We start from the raw sequence: 19345 nt of genomic DNA, 5'->3' as shown, positions 1-19345 counted from the left end.
GTCTTGTGTTGCAGTTATGCTTGATGTATAACTACTGTGTTCATGGTCTTACTTTTATTTTCTTTCTAGGGAAAGAGTGTGTACAGCAGCTAGCAGAGAACACAAGGTATTTTAGAAGACGACTGAAAGAGATGGGCTTTATCATCTATGGAAATGAAGATTCCCCTGTTGTGCCTCTTATGCTGTACATGCCAGCAAAAATTGGGTAGGTTTAACAGGAAAATTTCTGATCCATTTATTTGAAAGATGGGACTCTACAACAAGACTTACCTGAAAGAAAATATCGTCTTACTTTTTGCTTTTATGGATGTTACTGAGTCTTATAAAACATGGAAACTTATGTAAGTGGTCAAGAAAGAATCAGGCTTGTAGCTTAAGGTACTTGCAAAGCTCTTCAGAGAAGTAATTTTAGCACTATGTTCCGTGTTTTAAAAGCTTTTCTGTTTCATTGAAATATAAAATGCATATATGTACTAAAGGGAAGCTGAAATTCAGTGGAAATTATTCCTTCACATAAGAGCATTACTAGAGGAATTTTTCAAGCAACTGTAGGATCAGAAGCAGCCAACACTTTCACCAATGAACTCTGGAGAAAAAACAAAAAAAAAGCAGGAGAGAAGTAGGACAAGAATAAACTGTATTGATGAATCCCAAGTTTGAAGTTTGTTAAATGGTCTGAGTTTAATAGCTTAGGTATTGTTATTGCAGATACTAGAAGAACTGTATCATACTGCTTTATATATGCTTATGGAATTGTAGACTGCTGTGTGAATAATTAAGGCTAAAATTCTACAAGTAAGATAAGTGTATACATTAATTTCTTTTTTTTTTTTTTTTTGCAATGTTATACAAAAGCTTGATTTCAAGTACAGCTTGGCTTTGGTAGCTGTTTTTTACAGTGTTCATGTATAATGCAGTGCTCAGCCAACACCTTCAAACTTGGAAAGCATATTTAGGCACTCATAATACTATCAAGAAGTAGCTTCATTTTCAGCAATTCAAAACATCTTTAGTCCTCTTCTAACTCAGCTTGGCTTCCTGTGACTCTACAACCTACCCTAATTAAATTGATGAAAACAAACTTTGAAACTGCAAAAGTATCTGCTTTGGGGGTGAGCAGCAGTGGGGAATTCCTTGTAGAGTCAAACTTCTGAGCCTAAGTCCCTGTTTCCTATCAGAAAGATTCTCACGCTTAAGTTACAAATCCAAACTGCCTACTAAAAAGACCAGATCCTGCCACATATAATCTTTCATCTTTGTTAAAACTTAATATAGTGGAATCTTCCTAGGAAGACCACCACAGGGTTGAACAAGAAAAGGCTTTTGTGAACAGGTATTCTGCCTCTGAAAGAAAGCACTAGCAGCTTTGAGCTGCAGTCTTACAGGCTTGTTTCATCAAAGGCCTGTATGAATTAACGTACCAACCTTCCGGCTGTTGCTGCTTTGTCTGCACTTTGATACCTGTCTCACGTTGTTCCTTGCTTTCTCTGGCAGTGCATTTGGGCGTGAGATGCTGAAGCGGAACATTGGTGTAGTGGTTGTGGGCTTCCCTGCAACTCCAATCATTGAATCCAGAGCCAGATTCTGTTTATCTGCAGCTCATACCAAAGATATACTTGATACAGTAAGTATTTTGTCTTGTCTCCCTCTTGCTCATGCCTTCTATAAACAGAGATAACAGTTGTCTCTTTTTTTGTAGACTGGTTCTATGTTTGGTGCACAAGCTAACTGAACTGAATGTTCAAAGCCTTCTGTAGGAAAGCGGGCAATGACTCCAGATCTACCTGATCTTTACCCTGATGATGGGATCTTTACCCTAATCTCAGGGACTTTCTCTTCCCATTTTAAATGACCCAAGAGGCAGTCTCATTCCTTTGAGACAATTCTTTTTAGCTTTTAAAAGACTCAATTGGACTTCTAGAACTGAATCTTTGAGAAGGAGAATAATTCTGCTCCTTCTGACCTTGGATGCAAAAGTTTTATATAAATAATATGTATGTGTATATGTGTGTGTGTGTGTGTATATAAAAAAAGTTCTTCTCAAGACCCAGTGCAGACTTCAGCATGTGACCTACCTATGACAATTTTTATTCCAAAGACTGCTATTTCAGTTCTCACTTCTGGCTTCAGAGCATAGGTTCATAAACTATAAATTCATATTATCATATGAATTTCTGCCATCTGCAGTGACTTCCTGACTCCTCTCTGCAGTTAGCTTGTTCCAATGGGAATGACAGTCCCCTTTAAGGGAATTTTAGTTAGGAGATGCTGCCTTAACATTTAAAGATGGAATTCTACTCTTTGACAAATCCAGTTGCCTGGGGATTATATGATTGTCTGATTGTCCTTACTACGTTTTAGTGTGGTAATTACATTTATTTTTGTGTTTTCTTTGATTAGACATATACATGGGCTGTCCTAGGCTGTGTCAAAGTTCTTCATTATGCTTTTTCATGCTTTGCTATTCTGTGACTCAGAACCTATACTAGACAGAGTCATAATGCTGGAATTCAGGAGAGCACGCTTTGGCCTCTTCAGAGATCTACGTGGAAGAATCCCAGGGAATATGGTCCTGGAAGGAAGAGGAATTCAGGAAAGCTTGTTGATTTTCAAGGATTTACCTCTGCCAAGCTTGAGAATGGTCCACCCTGATGTGCAGGAAATTAATTAAAGGTGTTGCATGGATGCCTGCATGGATGAACAAGGAGCTCCTGACATAACTGAAACAAAAAAGAAGTACATAAGATGTAGAAGCAAGGACAGGTGACCCAGAAGGAATACAGAAACACTGTCCGAACATGCAGGGTTGGGGTTAGGAAGGCCAAAGTTAGGGAAGCCCCCAACAATCTGGTGAGGGAAATGAAAGGCAACAAGAGGGGCCTTTGCAAGGAGAATAGCTGTAGAAGAAAGAGGAGGGAATTTACAGGCCTGCTTCTGAATGGGACCTGGTGACAAAGGTCATTCAATGTCTTTGTTGTCTCAGTCTTTACTGATAAGACTTGCCTTAAGGAAGCCCAGGCCCTGAGATCAGTAGGAAGATCTGCAGCAACGAAGACTTGTTCTCAGTGGAGGAGGATCAAATTAGAGAATATTTAAACAACATGGACATGCACAAGTCCATGGGGCATGAATGGAAAGGATCTGTGAGTGCTGAGGAAACTAACCTATGCATTGCAAGGCAACTTGATTATCTTTGAAAGGTTATGGTGATCAGAAGAGACTTTTAAGGACTCGAAGGAAATGTCACTCCTGTTTTCAAGGACAAGAATGAGGATCTGGGGAACAACTGACTGAGCAGCCTCACCTTGATCTCTGGGCAGATGATGGAACAAATAATACTGGAAACTATTTCCAAACATAATACACTTAGAATAAATATATGTTTGGAATAAACATATTATGTACAAGAAAGTGATTAGGAGTAGTCAGCATGGATTTACAAAGGGGAAATTGTGCATGACCAACCTGCTAGCTTTCTACAATGAAATGACTGATTCAATGGATGTGGGAAGAGCAGTGGATGCTGTTTATCTTGACTTCAGAAGGGCTTTTGACAGTGCCTCACGTAACATCCTCACGGACAAACTGAAGAAGTGTGGACTAGAAGAGTGGATGGTGAGATGGATTTAACTGGGTGAACTGTGAAAAGGCTCAAAGGGGTGGCATGAATTTCAGCTGGGTTCAGCCACTAATGGTGTCTTCCAGGGGTTGATACTGGGGCCAGTACTGTTTAACATCTTCATTAATGACCTAGGCTATGAGATGCTGCACCCTCAGCAGGTTTGCCAACAGTGCAAAACTTGGAAGAGTGATTGACACACCAAATGATTGTGTTGCTATTCAGAGGGACCTCAGCAGGCTGGAGAAATGGGCAGATGAGAATCTCATGAAGTTCAACAAAGGAAAATACCAAGTCCTGCATCTGGAGACGAATAACCCCATGCACCAGTACAGGCTTGGGACTGACTGACTAGAGAAGGAGAGAAGGAGCTGGGGGTCCTCATGGACAGCAAATTGGGCATGAACCAGCATTATGCCTTTGCAACAAAGAAGGCCAACAGTATCCTAGGCAGTGTCCTAGGAAGAGTGTTGCCAGCAGGTCAAGGGAGGTTATCCTTCACCTCCCCTCAGTACTACTGAAGCCACCTCTGTTGCGCAGTGTCCAGTGCTGAGCTCCGTGGTACAAGACAGATGGATTTACTGGAGCAAGTCCAGCAAAGGGCCACAAAAATGATTAAGGGACTGGAGCATCTGTCACATGAGGAGAGGCTAAGAGAGTTGGGTCAGTTTAGCCTGGAGAAGGAGAAGGCTCGGGGGGATCTTACCAATGGATCTTTGGATCTCCAGAGTTCCAAACTAACTACTTTGTGATTCGGAGTTACCACTTCCTGTTTCTCCTAGGAAGTACCTCAGTGACCAACAGAATCAGTTGGTGACTTTTTTCCCCTCACATTGAACCACAGAAAGTAGCTCAGGACAAAACTAGGGAATGCTGCAGCTGGAGTTATCTGAATTGGCTGAGAAACTGTTTAGAGTACCCTCTTACGCTTTTGTTGAAGAACAAGGGTAATTGGGGTAGAGGGAAGAAAGAAGGATGGCAAGGACATTCCAGATCACTTCTCTACAGTATTAGTGAAAACAAGAATATTTAAACACAGGAATGGTTCACTCAGCTGCCCTGATGGCTGCTGTAATGAGGATGTAACAGTTTCAGATGGAGTACAGTTAGATTTGTTTTATCAAAAGTGTCCAATATGATTGGGTGGTAACATTTCAGCAGAGGAACAGCAGATATGAGTTTGCATGTAAGCAGATGTTTATTAACATCTTTCAAAAAACAAGATTCAACCTTCTTGCACTTCACTGCCACAGAACTTTTAAATCAACAGCTGAAAGTAGGCCTTTTTGATGTCAATCTCGTTAGGAAAATCAGTAAGTCGATAGAATGTGGAGTTTGGTAATGTATGTCTAGTGTAGTTCTGTTACAGTTAAATACCCAGTCATGTATCTGCAGTGCTGTTCTTGCTGCTTCTGTGTTATTTCTGCCTTGTAAGACCTGAGAGATTCTGCCTCAGCACTCCAGCAACAGACTGTTTCAGGAGTTCCTTCCCAGCTACTTGTCCTGTTAATCTTCCCTGAATTATCTTAATTCAATAGTTTCTGTTCTAAATAAAATTCAGAAAGTACAGAGTGGGCCCTCTCCTTTCCCTCCTACCCTGACATAAAATGAATAGTATCATAGATTTCTCTTAGAGCATGGTAATAGAAACGAATGCATGGACACAGATGAGGAAGCAGTAACTTCTAGGTGGACATGGAGAAATGAATGGGAAGGAGGGGGGGGGAAAGGGAAATTGAAATCTTTTACGTCATATTGCTGCAAATAAAGCAAGTTATGTACAGCCACAACTTAAGCTGTACAAACCTGATATGCTCTGACATTGCATGAGCAACCACAGAGTCTTGGTGTCGGCTGGATTCTTTCTTCTCTCTTAGCTAAGGTCTTTCACAGAGTGTTTATAAAGTACTGTTTGTTCCCTTCCAAAACCAATCTGTAACTTTTATTGCTCTGCTTTAAAAAGCTCTTTTCCTGTCATGCTATTTACAAGTCTTTCAGCCTCCCATAAAATGTTTCAGGTTTTGTGCATTTGCTTTAACTGTAAAGATTCATTTCTTTAGCACTTCTGTAGGTGCTAAATGCTCTAAATCAAGAGAAATGCTCATTTAATATACTAGCACATATCTATCTGAGGAAAATTAATCCAGGATAAAAATGAGTTATGAATTTCAAAATAAATGAACAAATCCTGATTTACTTGGCATGTAGCAGCTTTATTCCAAATTAGCGTAATCCACTTTGAAGTTCAAAACAGCTGTGTACTCTGCTCCCAGAGCACTGGCAAGTGGAGTTAATAAGGAGCAAGTCCTTGTTGTGTAGACAATTTCTTGTGTTCTCTTTTGATGTAATGAAGAAGGATTGGTTTCAAACAGTCAATAATTAAGCCAACCATCAGAACTGATCTCTCTGGTGATTGTGGCCATAATGGCTAGGAGAAAAAGTGAAATGAATAAAACTGGAGAGGGCCTTTAAAAGTCAGTACTAGAGAAGAGAACTGGGTAGCCTGTCCGTGCATGCCTGGATGCTAGCTAGTGCTGTTATCTTGGCATTTTTCTATACAGACTTCATCTAGGTTTGGAGCATGGTGGAGAGAAACTCAACTTGTAAATGGTGGTATTTGTAATGCTTCCTTGTTCTTATTAACTGAACTCACATGATGGGGAGCAGTTCTCAGTTACAGTTTTCACTGTTTTATGTAAATAAAACTTCCTTGCCTGAAAATATTTGGCTCAAGATCAGAGTGAAGTTCCTTATAACCTACATCCCTGTGGGCTGGTGCTTTCTTTTCAGTGTTGAAAAATACATTACACTCTCCTGAAGTCAGAGTTCACCAGTGCCATTTCCTTTGTAGTCTTTGCTAATCACATGGTCCATTTTGTTTTAAATTAATAAAATCCTAAATCTGAGTTCAAGAATAACAGTTAACAGAATCTTTCAACACAAATTCAACCTTAAATTGTTTCCATATGTAGTCTTTACTTAAAGCTCTAGTAAAGCATGCCCACACTTTTTTTGTTGTTGTTTTTACTGAAGTCCAACTTCTAGACTTGTCATTCCCCCAGATTTTAGAGTGCAGAGATTCTTGCTGCCAGATATAACAAACTTGAGGGGCCATTGTTTAAAGAAACAAAGACTTGAACTATCCATCCAGGAAGGAAAAGCATGTAGGGATATTAACCCCTGTCTGCCAACTATTCTCAAGAGACAGGCATTTGACCCAGAACGTGTTAAAACTGGAGCATTAATGTTGAATTAGTGGCATTCTGAAGAAAAGCTGAGTGTATCTATCTGAACAAACTTTAAATTCAAAGGAGGGCAAAATGCCAGCCTTTGAGTTCAAAAATCGCATTGAACTTGGAATTCATCTTCTGAACTCATCTCTTTGTCACTTGCCATATATAAGGTGATTAGCATCACATACTGTTGCAAATTTGACAGCAGTGACTTGCTTGTTTTGAACCTTGCTGCAGAATTGTTCTGCAAAGAAACTGCAGCTTAGGATTTGATTTTCAACAAACTCTGTGGTAAACCAGTCTCTGCTCAAAGAGAGTGCAAAGTGTGATTGTCTGAGCAGGGATTTTAACATCTCTTTTACAGGCTAGCAGATGTTTGATCCCTAGTAACTTCGTATGACTTGCCTTTTGGACATAATGGTAAAAGATTTTAGTTTACTAGCAGTATTCTGGGCTATCAGTCCTCTAAGTGCCGCCTTTGTGGTGACTTCAGTCAGTGAAACTTGCTTTCTAGGGATAGAAAGCTTGGGATCCCACCCTGGGAACTGCTTTGTGCTTTCCTTGGATATAGTGGAAAGAATCTCCCATGCAACATTATTTATGATACAGAGCTTGCTGCTCTAGTTCTATACAAGCATCTGTAGTTAACCAATTACAGATAAAACAAATGCACCAATAAAACCTGTTAGCCCAATAATGTGTGTTGCTTTTAACTGTCTTGCAATTAAAATTCAGTAGTTCACAGATAGTATTCCAGCATGCATACATTTTGTTTTCATACTGGAATGAATCATACAGAGGAGTTAAACCTCTAAATACATCTTCTCCGCTTCAGCTTTATAAACCTCCAAGAAGACAGGAATATATGGTCAATCTGCCTATGAATGGTCATGGTTGTATTTGAGATAACAGTAAAATTTGAGCTAGTGTTGCTGGATGTGATATTCTTGCCTTGGGATTGGAGTAGTCAGGTGGATACAGAGGGCTTAGTTAAGTGAACAGTGCTTATCACTTGATCTTGAGACTTCTGGCTGCTAAAATTAAAGCAAATTCAATGTACCTTTGAAGCTAAGGGCTTCTCATATGGTAAAATCTTATTCAGGTAAGATCACTGTCTGTAGACATGCAAGAAAGAAAATGTGCTGTTAATTTTCTTGCATGTTTCCTCTGCTGAAACACTGTGGTCTCTTTCTTAGGCTTTAAAAGAAATCAATGAAGTTGGGGACCTTTTGCAACTGAAATATTCCCGTCATCGGTTGGTACCTCTCTTGGACCGGCCATTTGATGAGACTACATATGAAGAAACAGAAGACTGAACTTCCTCCATGTGCCTTGGTGGGAAGAATGCACCCCGTGGGACACACTGTGGCACTCAGGCCACAGAGCCCATGAACAACACGCTTATGACTGCTTAGCATAAAAGACATTTCCCTACAATACTGAAGTGGCCACATCAGCTCTAAACGGCATTTTGTAAATAGGGAGAGGAAACAAAAGGTTTGATTCCTGTGTCTTCAGGGTCTGGCCCTAGAGGTGCTTGGCTTTTTTTTTTTTTTTTTTTTTTTGATTTTTTCCTTAATGCTTTTTTATTTATTTGTCACAATGAATTCACAGCAACCCTAGCTGGCTGTGGGTGAACAGATCAGACTTTGTATGCACCATTAGCCTTCCTAATGCTGGCTGAGATGTTGTAATGTGTGATGCTGGCATGGCAGCATTTCCAGTGTCACTGCTAGGTGTCTGACCTTCCCAGTAAGGAGCGAGCTGACCTGTCTGTTCATTCTGGAACTCCTAGAGAAACTGTTGATTGCTAACTTTAACATATTTAACAAGATGGATAATCAACCAAAGCTTTTTTCTTTTGCAGTTACTTGTGTTTAAAACTTTAGCCTTTTTAAAATAAACATGCTGTTGACAAGTCACTGACAGGACCATTGTTCCCAAACATTATTTAGTTTTGTAAGCCACAAACAGAAAGTCTTCTGGGACTCTAGCCTCTTTCCCTTTGCAGTATGGGTACCAGATTGTCTCCTGATTTTGAAGATGGAGAGATTTTTTTCATAGGCTGAGTTTTGTTTTCCTTCTAACATACTTCAGTTTTGTTTCTAAGTGGGTTCAGTGAATTTTGCTTTTTATCTACAGATGAATTTATCTTCTGCTTTGAAACTATCATAAAAAACATTAACAAGTATATCTGGTAACTAATAGTTATTAGAAGGATATTCTTGGAATCAAATAAACCATAACAAGCCTTGTGCTTCTTTGTAAGATCAGAACCACACAAAACTCAGGGCTATGCAATGGATGACTACTAGGAAAACCACTTACTTCATGCAAATCTGTGAAAGAATGATTGCTACCCTTCGCCACACTAATTCACTCTTCTTTGTCATATTAGAAATGTTCTTCATTGGCCTCGCAGTGCAAGGCTTTTATGCAAACAGTATAGACAGCCTGGGTCTTGTATCATACGTATTTTTTTTTAGGCAACCAACAAAATCTCTCAACTGGTAGCTGCATGTCTTTCTAGGCTTTCCCCAAAGAGAGAATGTGCTCACAATTGCATTGAGTATAGAACAGACGCTTTAGACACCTTTGCTTTAGCACATATAAGAGCTGTTCTGCTACTTAGTCATTGCATCTTGAATTCTTTCAGCAAGCAGAATGGATCTTTGAAGAGGAAACAAAACGTTTACAGCAAGGGTCAGTTGCAGTGTTGTTGGTTCCTGTATGTTTACCTTGGACATGTGAATTTTTTGCAAAGACAGCAATATTTCAGCATTGTGAAGCATGAAAGTTAATTTGGTTTTGGCTAGCTGTACGATTCAGTTAGTCATACTTTTTGTAGGTGACAGTGGAGTGTTTTAAACAAATTCTTCATCTTAAAGCAGAGTGCAGTTCAAAACAATGCCTGGTGCTGCAAAAAAAAAGTTATTTTAAAAATTTGTTTATGTTCACTCTGCAGCTAACAGGGATGGAACTCTTTAGTCACTAGAACCAAAGAGTTCTGCAAATACATTTTGTGAATTAAAGCAGAATTGTCTTCTATTTTATAGAATATCTGTCTTCATGTGTTTTAGTTAAGTGAACTTCAAAACACTGATTCCATTTTTACCTTTGCAGTTCAGAAATTTAATTAGATGAGAAAAAATAAAACTGGCTATTTTTAAATTAGGTCAGGATAACTGTTTCTGATTTAGTCAGTCCACTAATGTTGATTTGTTAGTCTTCTGGAGCAAAATGTGTGCACAATCTAAAAAGTGTATAACCTGCATTTCCAACCTTGATAGGTATGGAGTGATCTCATTTGTTCAGCCATAGAATAAACTGCAATTAGCTGAGCTTACCTTGTCAGTTTGACCCTCCTCATCTGCACTCTGCCCAGGACAACTTCTAACATTCCAGCAGGATCAGGAAAGAGTTTGAGAGCTGACAAAAGGAACCAATGCAGAGGCATAGGCATAGGCATGGGTCAGCGCGGAGCTATTTTGAGCATTCTCAAATATACAGTGGCTGTGTCTGCTGTGTGGTCAGTCAGTTTGAAAAGTGTGACATACTAAGTTAGAGGTGGGCTGTCTTATATTCTGCAAGTCTTGAGTCCTAATCTTATTTCTGGAATTTAGTTCTGGGCAGCTTGTCTTTAGATGGGAGAAAGAAAGGCTGGCTATATATCAGTAATTTGGTTAACTGCTATAAAACATTTCTGAAATTATCAATGTTTCAAAATGATTGATTGTCAGTGTTTTAAAATGATTGGTATCTTCCGGGATTCCCCTTGCATTTGTTTGCAGAGACTGTGTTTATGCTAAACTTTTACCATTTAGTATCTTTCTGCTGTGTCACGCTGCTTGCATATAACTGAATTCTCGGTTGCTAAGACATTTCAGAAATCACTCAGGCAGTTAGTAGCATTTGCAGAGTCCTTGGTTACATTTCAGTCCTGCCACATCCATTTGGGGAAGCATTTCCTCCTGCCTTCTTTCCCTACTCAAGGGGAACCTGTTTTGCTAAACTCCAGTCCCTATTGCTTCTGAAAGTGTAGTAAGTTATGAGTCTGAGATTTAGCACTTTTAAGTTAGTAATTCACTGAGCATGAAACTCAGGAAAATCTTTTCATATTTACCGAAAAACTTGGTTTCCACAACTAAAGGGTAGTGCATTATTGTATTATATGAGGCAAGACTGGTGGCAAAGGTGTGTGGAACAAATTGCAGATTTTTACAGTTACAAACTGGCTATAAACCGTCTCCTTTTAATCCTGGCGGTAGAAGCAAATGAAAGAACCAGTCTTGAGAGATTACACAGGAAGAGAAGCTGCTTAAGAAATAAGACTTCACTCCCTGACAACTTTTCTGGGAACTTCTAATTGAAAATGACTCCTGGGATGTCTTAAGAGACACAAAGCTGAAAAGAAAATGAAGGCTGTGCTTGAACAAAGCATTTTGCATCATACTGTATACAGGCTAAACTCATTCATAAACATACAGTCGTTACCTTCCCAGTACCTCTCTGAAGAACTTAGCAAGCAAGATTTTGACTGTGCTGAGCTGAGTGAAAAGTTTATAATCATTCTAGTTTAAGGCTGGTGACCACATTTTCACTCTTTAAGAAAATAGAGAAGCTCCTATTACTGAGCATCAGTGAAGAGTGGGAGATCTGCTTCTTGTCAGAAACTGGCTTCTTCAAGTAGGAGACGTTTGTGTTAAGTAGCCTGATTCATAATTTCTCTTTAATCCTTTGGCAGGATGGAAACAAAGTTGTGTTTTGTTTTGTTTTGTTTTTCTGTATCCAAATATGCAGGGCTTTTTTCACACAGACACAAACTTCATATATAGTATCTGTGTATATGGTGTATTTAACACTGTTTATTCAGTTCCTATATTTTTCTCTCTCAAAGGAGTATCCTTAAGGAGTTGTTCTGGCTCTTGAGCTACCAGTGTAGCATGCTTCTGCTTTAGACAACGACTGGGGAGTGATCTGACCAAACACTTCAGTGTAATGAAGTCATTCAGTGAAGGAATTACATCATTTATCCTCCTTTTGCTGTTTCCTCTCAGAGTACAGAAGTGGTACCCGCTCTCAGAACTGCAGGAAAGGGGAGTGTTCCAGTGAAATTAGTGATCCAGCCCTGTGCTGTTTGGATGAAGGAAATCTAGCTTCCTGATATAGCAGAGATGGAGAAAAGGGGCAGTTGATCATAAATTATTTTCAGCTATATAGGGATCTTTCATGTGTACTGGAACAAGGATCCTTTTAATAGGAATGCAACTTTACATGCTCAGAGGGACACTTCTATAAAACTTTTCCACACGAAGCAGACAAACATTTCTTATCTTTCTATGCAAATTTTCATTTTTTATATCTTTGGAAAAGTATTTGGCTTATTGCAGTTTTCTCATATAGAAACCGTATTATCCATTCATACAGATTATAGGAAGGGTTGGAGAAAAGCCACGAGTTGTCCCTTTCATCCAAAAGAACATCTTGCAGCGTTATATTTGGAGTGCTGTGTGTAAGCCCCCTTGCTGCATCACATTAAATAAAACTTGTGGAGATTTAGTCCGATACACAATGTGCTCAGTCTAAATTACTACAGTTTATGCTCAGCCTGTGATGGAGCCAAGCATGCAGGTGTCCATGTGGGCTGAAACTGCTATATGGAGACTTAAGGTACCTGCAGTCTGTTCTAATATGAGTGAAGCACTGGGCTGCCTGTGAATGCCTAGTATGACCCCTCACTGGGTAAATTGCTGGCTTCAGCACTAGACCTGGCACCCAAGTGGTATTGAATCATTGTTTGGGAAAAGCAGCAGTCATGACCTATATAATTTTGACATAGTTTTGAAAGAGGAAAAAGAAAAAACCTCAGATAACATTGTAATGGCTTGTATCCCTGTAAATATTCCCAGACTTGCAAGTTGTTTTCCTGTTCAAAAAATTGGATGTGAATCTAAAGCTCTAAAGCATACTCACAGTGTGTTTATTTGAAGTATGAAGCTTCATCTTTCACTAAAAAGAGAAGTGTTTAGTGCAAAGATTGGAGCTGTTCTGTTTACATCTCCAGAAGGGATTGGGTGAAGGAGGAAAAGATAACTGTATTGTGGTGTGTGTTGAAGGCCTTAAACTGTGACTCTTGGTATGAAGAATTGAAATTAAAACTGACCCTGAAGAATGCAGTAGATTTTAACCCACAGATATTCTGTGCTCTTAATTAAGCAGTACGTACTGCTGTTTTGCTGGGAGGAATGGGTTCAGCTCAATTTGTGCTTGACCTTGGCTATCAGCTGTTTAAAGAGCAGAAGAGGCATCTGCATGTGAAGGCCAAAAATAGTACAGTTCTCTGTACCCATGCTCCTGTGTAGCAAGGATTGGTAACTTGTTCCAAGGCTGCTGAAAGCAGATTTACTGAGAGAGTCAGGGAGTTTGGAAGCAGTGATAGGTAGCGAATTAATTTCCTCAGCAGTAATACCCAGAAATACCCATGGCTAAGTGAAACATGCATTAAACCATCTGAAAACTATAATGGCTCTCTCTCTCCCCCCCCCCCCCTCTCTCGCTCTCGCTCTTTTTTTTTGGGGGGGGGGGGAGGCAAATCTTATCCTGCTCAGACAGTATTTCTGCTACCCCCTAATGGTATATTAAGTTAAATGCAGCTCCAGCATTAACTTCAGAACTGTTTGAGAGAGGCCAGAGTACCACTGGAGCCTGAGGCTTTAGGCTAGCAGCGCCAAAGCCAATGGTGGCCCTCATTTCCACAGGCCCTGGGCAGATTTACCACCAAGTCACAGCACTAAGTCTTAAATTGTGCTGTATTCCTATGCCTCTGTGTTGCTATAATGTACATATATATCGGATTTTTTTGTAGATAAAGCATTTTAGATAAAATTTTTAAATGTGCTCCTCTCCTCACATAATATTTTATGCCAGTAAAATTGTAATTTTTTTTTACACTCAGAATTAACGTGAAGTTGGATGCTCTGTGGGCAGGGAAAACATAAATGGATTACCATCCATTGGCTTTAAAAAGGTAACAATGCATGTTAAAAAAAAAACTGCTTGGAAAAAATCCATTCAAATGTATTCTATGTTCTGCATAATAAAGAATTCAAAAAAAAGCCATTGTTACATTGTGATTTTTCTTAATGCTAATGAGATTTGTGCCCAAAAAAAGCCCTCCCTCAAAATAGAGTTTCATATTGGAATGGCTGGCTAAAAGTCTAGCCTGTTTCAGAGGTCAGGAAGTGGATTCTCTGCTAGCCCATAAGGCTGGCTCTTTGCAGAAGGTGGGTTGCTGGCCTTCAATGCTGCCGAAGTGGATTTCCACCAGTACTCTGAGTGTCAGACTGTTATCAGCTGTCATGCTGCTCATGAAATGCTGCAAGACATGCTTGCAGTCTGTGGCTTGTTTTAAACATTCCCTTCTGCTCATCTCAGCCCTAAGTTTGCATAAACCAGATTTTGGTATTTGAGAAAAGAGGTTCAAGTACTGTTTTCACCCATGGGTGCATGAATTGGCTCGTGACTTTTGCCCTGCTGGGCATCTGTTTTCCCAATCTATGTCAATATTGGCTTATTTCCCCCTCAAAGCGTGCCTTTTGGTGTTTTTCACTAATTTGAAAGCTGATTACCCCCTGTGAAGACCCTGGGAAAGATGCTTACTAGGCTGCTAATAAATACATACACTATGTTTCTTTGAGGGCTAGAAAAGATGTTGCAAGCAGGAGAGAGCTGGTTAACGAATCAAGACTTACTTCAAGGGACAGAAACTTGCTCCTGCAGTGCAGGAACAGCTGGAGCTTTGATGCCATAGCAGAACCCTGTTTCTGCTTGGCGCAAGGCTGTGCCAGGTGGAAGCTGTTCCATCCCTCTCTCCAGTGGGGCTGCTCCAGCCCCAGAGTCCCGTTCCTGGTGCTGCAGCCCCACTCCCTTGCAGCCTGCCATGTTCAGCAGCACCATGAGTCCCAGCCCTTAGTTCTAGCCCGGAAAGGCAAAGGCAGACTGGTCTCGCAAAACCAAGCGTTTCTCCCTGCTTTGAAGGCACCGCACAGCTCCCCCTTCCCTTCCTCCGCCGCGTGTGCAGTGCTCTTCCGCCTGCTCGCTCACTGCCTGCCGCGGCCCTACTGTGCTCACGGCTTCATTCATGCACCGCTTGCTCATTCATGCTGGTGCGGGCGGCACCCTCCTGCCCACGTCGTTGCGACCGCAGCCGCGGCCGGGCGCTGTGAGGCGTCGCCAGGAGCAGGGCGCTGCGGAGCCTGCGGCAGAGCGGGCGGGTGCGCGCGCCAGGCCCGGAGCTGCGGCGAGAGGGCGCTGCTGCAGGGCTCCTGCGGCGGCACCCGCGCAGAGGAAGGCGTCCGGTGCTGCGAGCCCGTGCCAGGCTGGCGCCGGGGAGGCGAGCCGCGGCCCAGGGGTGCTGCACGAGGAGTGGAAGAAAAAGCCCGCCGGGCTCGGTCGGGCCCGCCATGCGAGAGGGGCAGCGACCCGCGAGGCACAGCCAGGGAGAGGCTTGCGGCGGCCCGGGCTGTGCACTGCCCGGGAGGGGAGGAGCGGCCGGCTGAGCCCCGGAGGGGGAAGTGTTTGTTGGGAGAAAGGGGGAAGTCTGGCACCGCCAAGAGCTCCTCGGCGAGGCTAGGGCGTGCGGGGCCGTGGCCAGAGCTGCTCGCCCGGAAGGGGCTTGATCGCGTCTCATGCAAAAAAAGAGCGTTTTGCTGGCTAAAGGCGGGGAGTTGCCGTGGGGCAGGCACACACTGGTGTCTGGAGTTGCCCGAAGAGACTCGGCGCAACCAGGGGACTCTGGTGGAGGAGGAGAAGAGGAGAAAAAGAAATCAGATTGACAGAAGGATTAGAAAGGGTAGTGGGGAGGAGAAGTACCCCCCCACACACACACACACTTGCGAAGCTTTTCAGAGTTATCCTTCAGCATCAGTGGCACCGGGAGGCGAGCCTGGGGAGAGCAGCGAAACCGAAACGTGCTCAGCAAACTGCAAGAGAGATCAGAGGGAGCAGAGCAGGCGGGCAGACGCTGCCGCAGCCCCTGCCTGCTCGCCCGCCCGGCGCGGCCAGCCGCCGCCCGCCGCAGCGACCTGTGCTCTTCGCGCGGCTTTGCCTTGCTCCACTCCCTTTCTCCTTAAGGGATTGACTTTGCAATATTCGACTGTAGTGGGGCGGGTGTGCGTGCCTTGTGTGTGCGAGGTGGGGCGAGAGGGAGGGAAGGGAGGGAGAGATGTCTTGGATTAGAGGGAAAGTTGTGCTTATTTTAGGCTTTGTCTTTCTGACCATTTGCCTGACTGCGGTGAGAGGGCTGCCCGTGAGGAAGCAGCGCAAGAGTAGCCTCATGGAGCACAGCTCCAGGCTGGCAGAGGTAAGGAGCCGGCGCGGTGGGTCTCTGGGGGAGGATGAAGATCCCCTCGGGAGCCAGGGAGGATGCTGGGGTAGGCTCCCTCCTCACCAAGGGGCACCACCACCCTGGGTCACTTCTGGTGGGGCAGAACAGGGTGCTGTGGGAGCCCTGCATGCCAGTGACAGCCGTGAGGTTGTGGAGCTCCCCCTAGCCCTTTGGCATGAAAAGGGAGAGGGTGCGAAGGCCAAGGAAGGGAGCCTGCTGTCTGGGTTGGCCTCAGGACTTGTTGGGGTCAGTTGTGCCTCTCCGGAGGAACACGCATCCAGCATGTATCATCCACAGATGGGCCCCGCATGGGGAGAGCTGTGGGTTTGTGTCCATCCTTCTCTGGGTTGTCTCTTTGCTCATAGAGGGGCAGAGTCCCTTCCCCACCTCCCAGATTTTGATATAGCCCCACATTTTTGCTTTGCACAGATGTTGCAGGAAAAGGGGCATGCGATGCTGTTTTAAATGCCGTGAGACGGGCTAAATGCAGTGACCCAACACACAGGAATATCTTTTACCTCCAGGGGGCAATATCCCTCGTAAGAAAGAGGAGTCCAGGCATAACCTGACCTACAGTAAAATTAGCAAGGTTTGTGGCTTGCTAGGAACTCAGAAACTCCACTACAAAAATAAGACATGACAGACTTCAGCCACCATCCATCCTTCACGCTGAGATGAGCCTAGGGTAGATTCCAGAGTGGTCATGCTCTGTTTTCATCCAGCAGCCTGCACTGTTCAGATCATCCCTGCAGGCTGCCTCTGTAGTTTCCAAAGGCTGCAGGACTCAGTAAAGGTCCCTGCACTATGCCTCTCCTCTGAGAGCTGTATCCTGCCCAGCTTGGATTTAGGAGGTCTGTGCTTGTACAGCTGGGATTAGGGAAGGGAAAACTTCGGCAGGTGATGAGGGGCTTGTTAGATCTGGGAACAAATGGGTGAACCTGATGGGAATGGAAGAAAGGCAAATGGGGAAGAAACAAAAGCAAGCATGGAAATAGAAGGAAGGGTTTTGAATAAGTGAGAACAGTAACAGGAGAATGGTTAAGGCAAGCTATTTTCTTCTAGAACTTTTCTCTAGGAAAAAAAAATGGTTCAGACAGAGCTGTGTTTTTAAAATACTATTTTTAAGAATGCTACTGCTAGAAAGTAAGTAAAAAGAATACTGTAAAAAATAACAATATGAGATTGATTAGGCCAGGGCAATTGCTTGCTGGCAATACTTGGTGAAAAGAAGTAGGTTTGAGCTAGCAGGTTGGTCAGACTAATAACAAATGTACTGAGTGATAGGCATGTTATGGGGGGCAGGGGATTTACCTCTCTGCTAGTTATTTTCAAAATTCAATGCTGATCCACACAGGAGTGATCCGGCAGCTCCTATCAAGCACGTGAACTCCATTCCAGTATAAGATAAAGGGAGCAAACATTGAAAGTACACCTGCAGCACTTAAAACTTGGCCAATGAGCAAAAGGAAAGAGGGCACAGGTTGTATTAAGGCTAAGCATCACTAGTTAAATTTGGTAATAGTTTTGTTTGGAGTGTGGAAGAAACAGATGAAAACCAGACTGCTGTAGATGCTACATGCTGTTGCACTGATAGTTCATAGTATGTTGATGATGTACTTTTCTGGAGAAACTTAAAGCATAAGTGTAGATGTTTCTTTGTTTACCAGAAGAATGCCAGACAGAACGTGCTCAGGCTGTTTGGCTGCAGACAGAATAAGAACTTAGGCTTGAAATCTCGAAAAATATCGTATCCCAGTTGCAGAGTTAGTGGGAGTTCCCCTCAGCATTAGAATGGGCCAGTGCAGCCCTCAGTCGTGTTTGGATCTGTTTGTTTCTGTATCTTCTGGCAGTTTGAAGGGGGAGGATTTTAGGCAGAATACAATTAATTGTTATCAATGTCAGGGCACTATGACTGACGCTAATTTACAGAAAAACGCCTATAGGAACTGATGAAACATTTGATTAGTATCTTGTAAAGTCTAGCTGAAAAAATCCAGAAGAGGCCACAAGCAAAGGATAGTGAAAAATGCCATGTTTTGAATTTGGACAGGGCGCTACAGGGCTGTCTCAGGCCCTTGTTTATCTGATGTCTATAATAGGATGGGAAACGAGTGCTGTTGTCAGTAAATGATTCAGAATAGGGGGTCTGTAAATGATTCTGAATAGGGAGCATTGAGTGATTGGGCAAAGACTGCATTACAGCACTTACACAGCAGGGCCTCTGCCCTGGGACATTTTCTTCTTGGAGAAATGCAAACATAAAGTAAGTTTGTAGGTAAATGTTTGAGAGTGGAGGTTAAACACAAATAAGAACTGATTTGTCTTGGGGTCTGTTAGTGCTTGCATTCATATTTCTGTCTTTTATGCCCTGAAGGATGCACACAGCAGAGATAAAATTGTAGCTATTGTAACATAATTACCAACATGCAGTGGCTGTGTTTTAGGAGGAAATTTTGGTGCATATGCATTTTGGAGATTTTGGAGTAGCCGTGCCCTGTTTGAAGTAGAGTAAACAATACAAGCAAAACAGTGTGGTGGTTTAAAAATAATAATAATAAAAAAAAAGTAGCCAGAGTGATTTTTGGGTCATATGCACAGATGGTTCATGTTGCGAAGCTGATAGGCCCTGTCTCTATGGCAGCAGTGCAACCACATCTGGAATATTGGTTACATTATGGATAATGCCATACAGATGTGGGTAAAATGAAGCAGGCCTGGAGACAAAATATAGAAATGAAGGAGTAGATAGGCAATTAAAATGATTAAACAATTACATAAAGTTGACCTGTTTTAATGTAGTCATTTAAAGCAAACACTTTTCCTCTATTCAAAATTAAATGAGAAATTTTTGTAATCATACTGAACCTCAGAGTTGCACTACTGTATTAAAACAATTTAGATAAAAATATTAAGCACATTCCTCAAATTTCTGAGTTAGGAGGTCTCATAATACAAATGTATTTCAAATGTACAACGTTGCTGAGTTACTAGAAAATGGGGAGTGAAGGCAGTCCAAGGAGAGTAGAGTCAAAGGAGATAAAAGGAAAAGTCAGGTGGGCCCAATGGAGAATTTCATAGTGGTGGATTGCCAGGAGACTGTAACTGGGG

At 42.3% G+C, this 19345-nt stretch overlaps 2 protein-coding genes across 4 annotated transcripts in view; both read left to right on the top strand.

Annotated features, from left to right (window-relative positions):
- Positions 1-10746, top strand: part of SPTLC2 (serine palmitoyltransferase long chain base subunit 2) — a 73760-nt gene extending 63014 nt beyond the window's left edge. Inside the window, exons 10-12 of the mRNA XM_062577233.1 lie at positions 70-205; positions 1495-1624; positions 8049-10746. Of these exons, the coding sequence (XP_062433217.1) occupies positions 70-205; positions 1495-1624; positions 8049-8168 (386 nt within the window). The 3' untranslated portion in view covers positions 8169-10746. The remainder of the gene's footprint in view (positions 1-69; positions 206-1494; positions 1625-8048) is intronic.
- Positions 10747-16075: 5329 nt separating this feature from the next.
- ISM2 (isthmin 2) overlaps positions 16076-19345 on the top strand; it is a 37137-nt gene continuing 33867 nt past the window's right edge. For all 3 annotated transcript variants that reach the window (XR_009958517.1, XR_009958516.1, XM_062576811.1), the window contains exon 1: positions 16076-16213. Coding sequence is in view for 1 of the 3 variants with exons in the window: in XM_062576811.1 (XP_062432795.1) it covers positions 16076-16213 (138 nt within the window). In the remaining 2 variants the exon portion in view is untranslated. The remainder of the gene's footprint in view (positions 16214-19345) is intronic.

This window comes from Rhea pennata, chromosome 5 (genome assembly GCF_028389875.1).
Source record: "Rhea pennata isolate bPtePen1 chromosome 5, bPtePen1.pri, whole genome shotgun sequence".
Classification (NCBI taxonomy): Eukaryota; Metazoa; Chordata; class Aves; order Rheiformes; family Rheidae; genus Rhea; species Rhea pennata.
This window is presented reverse-complemented; position numbering and strand designations above follow the sequence as displayed.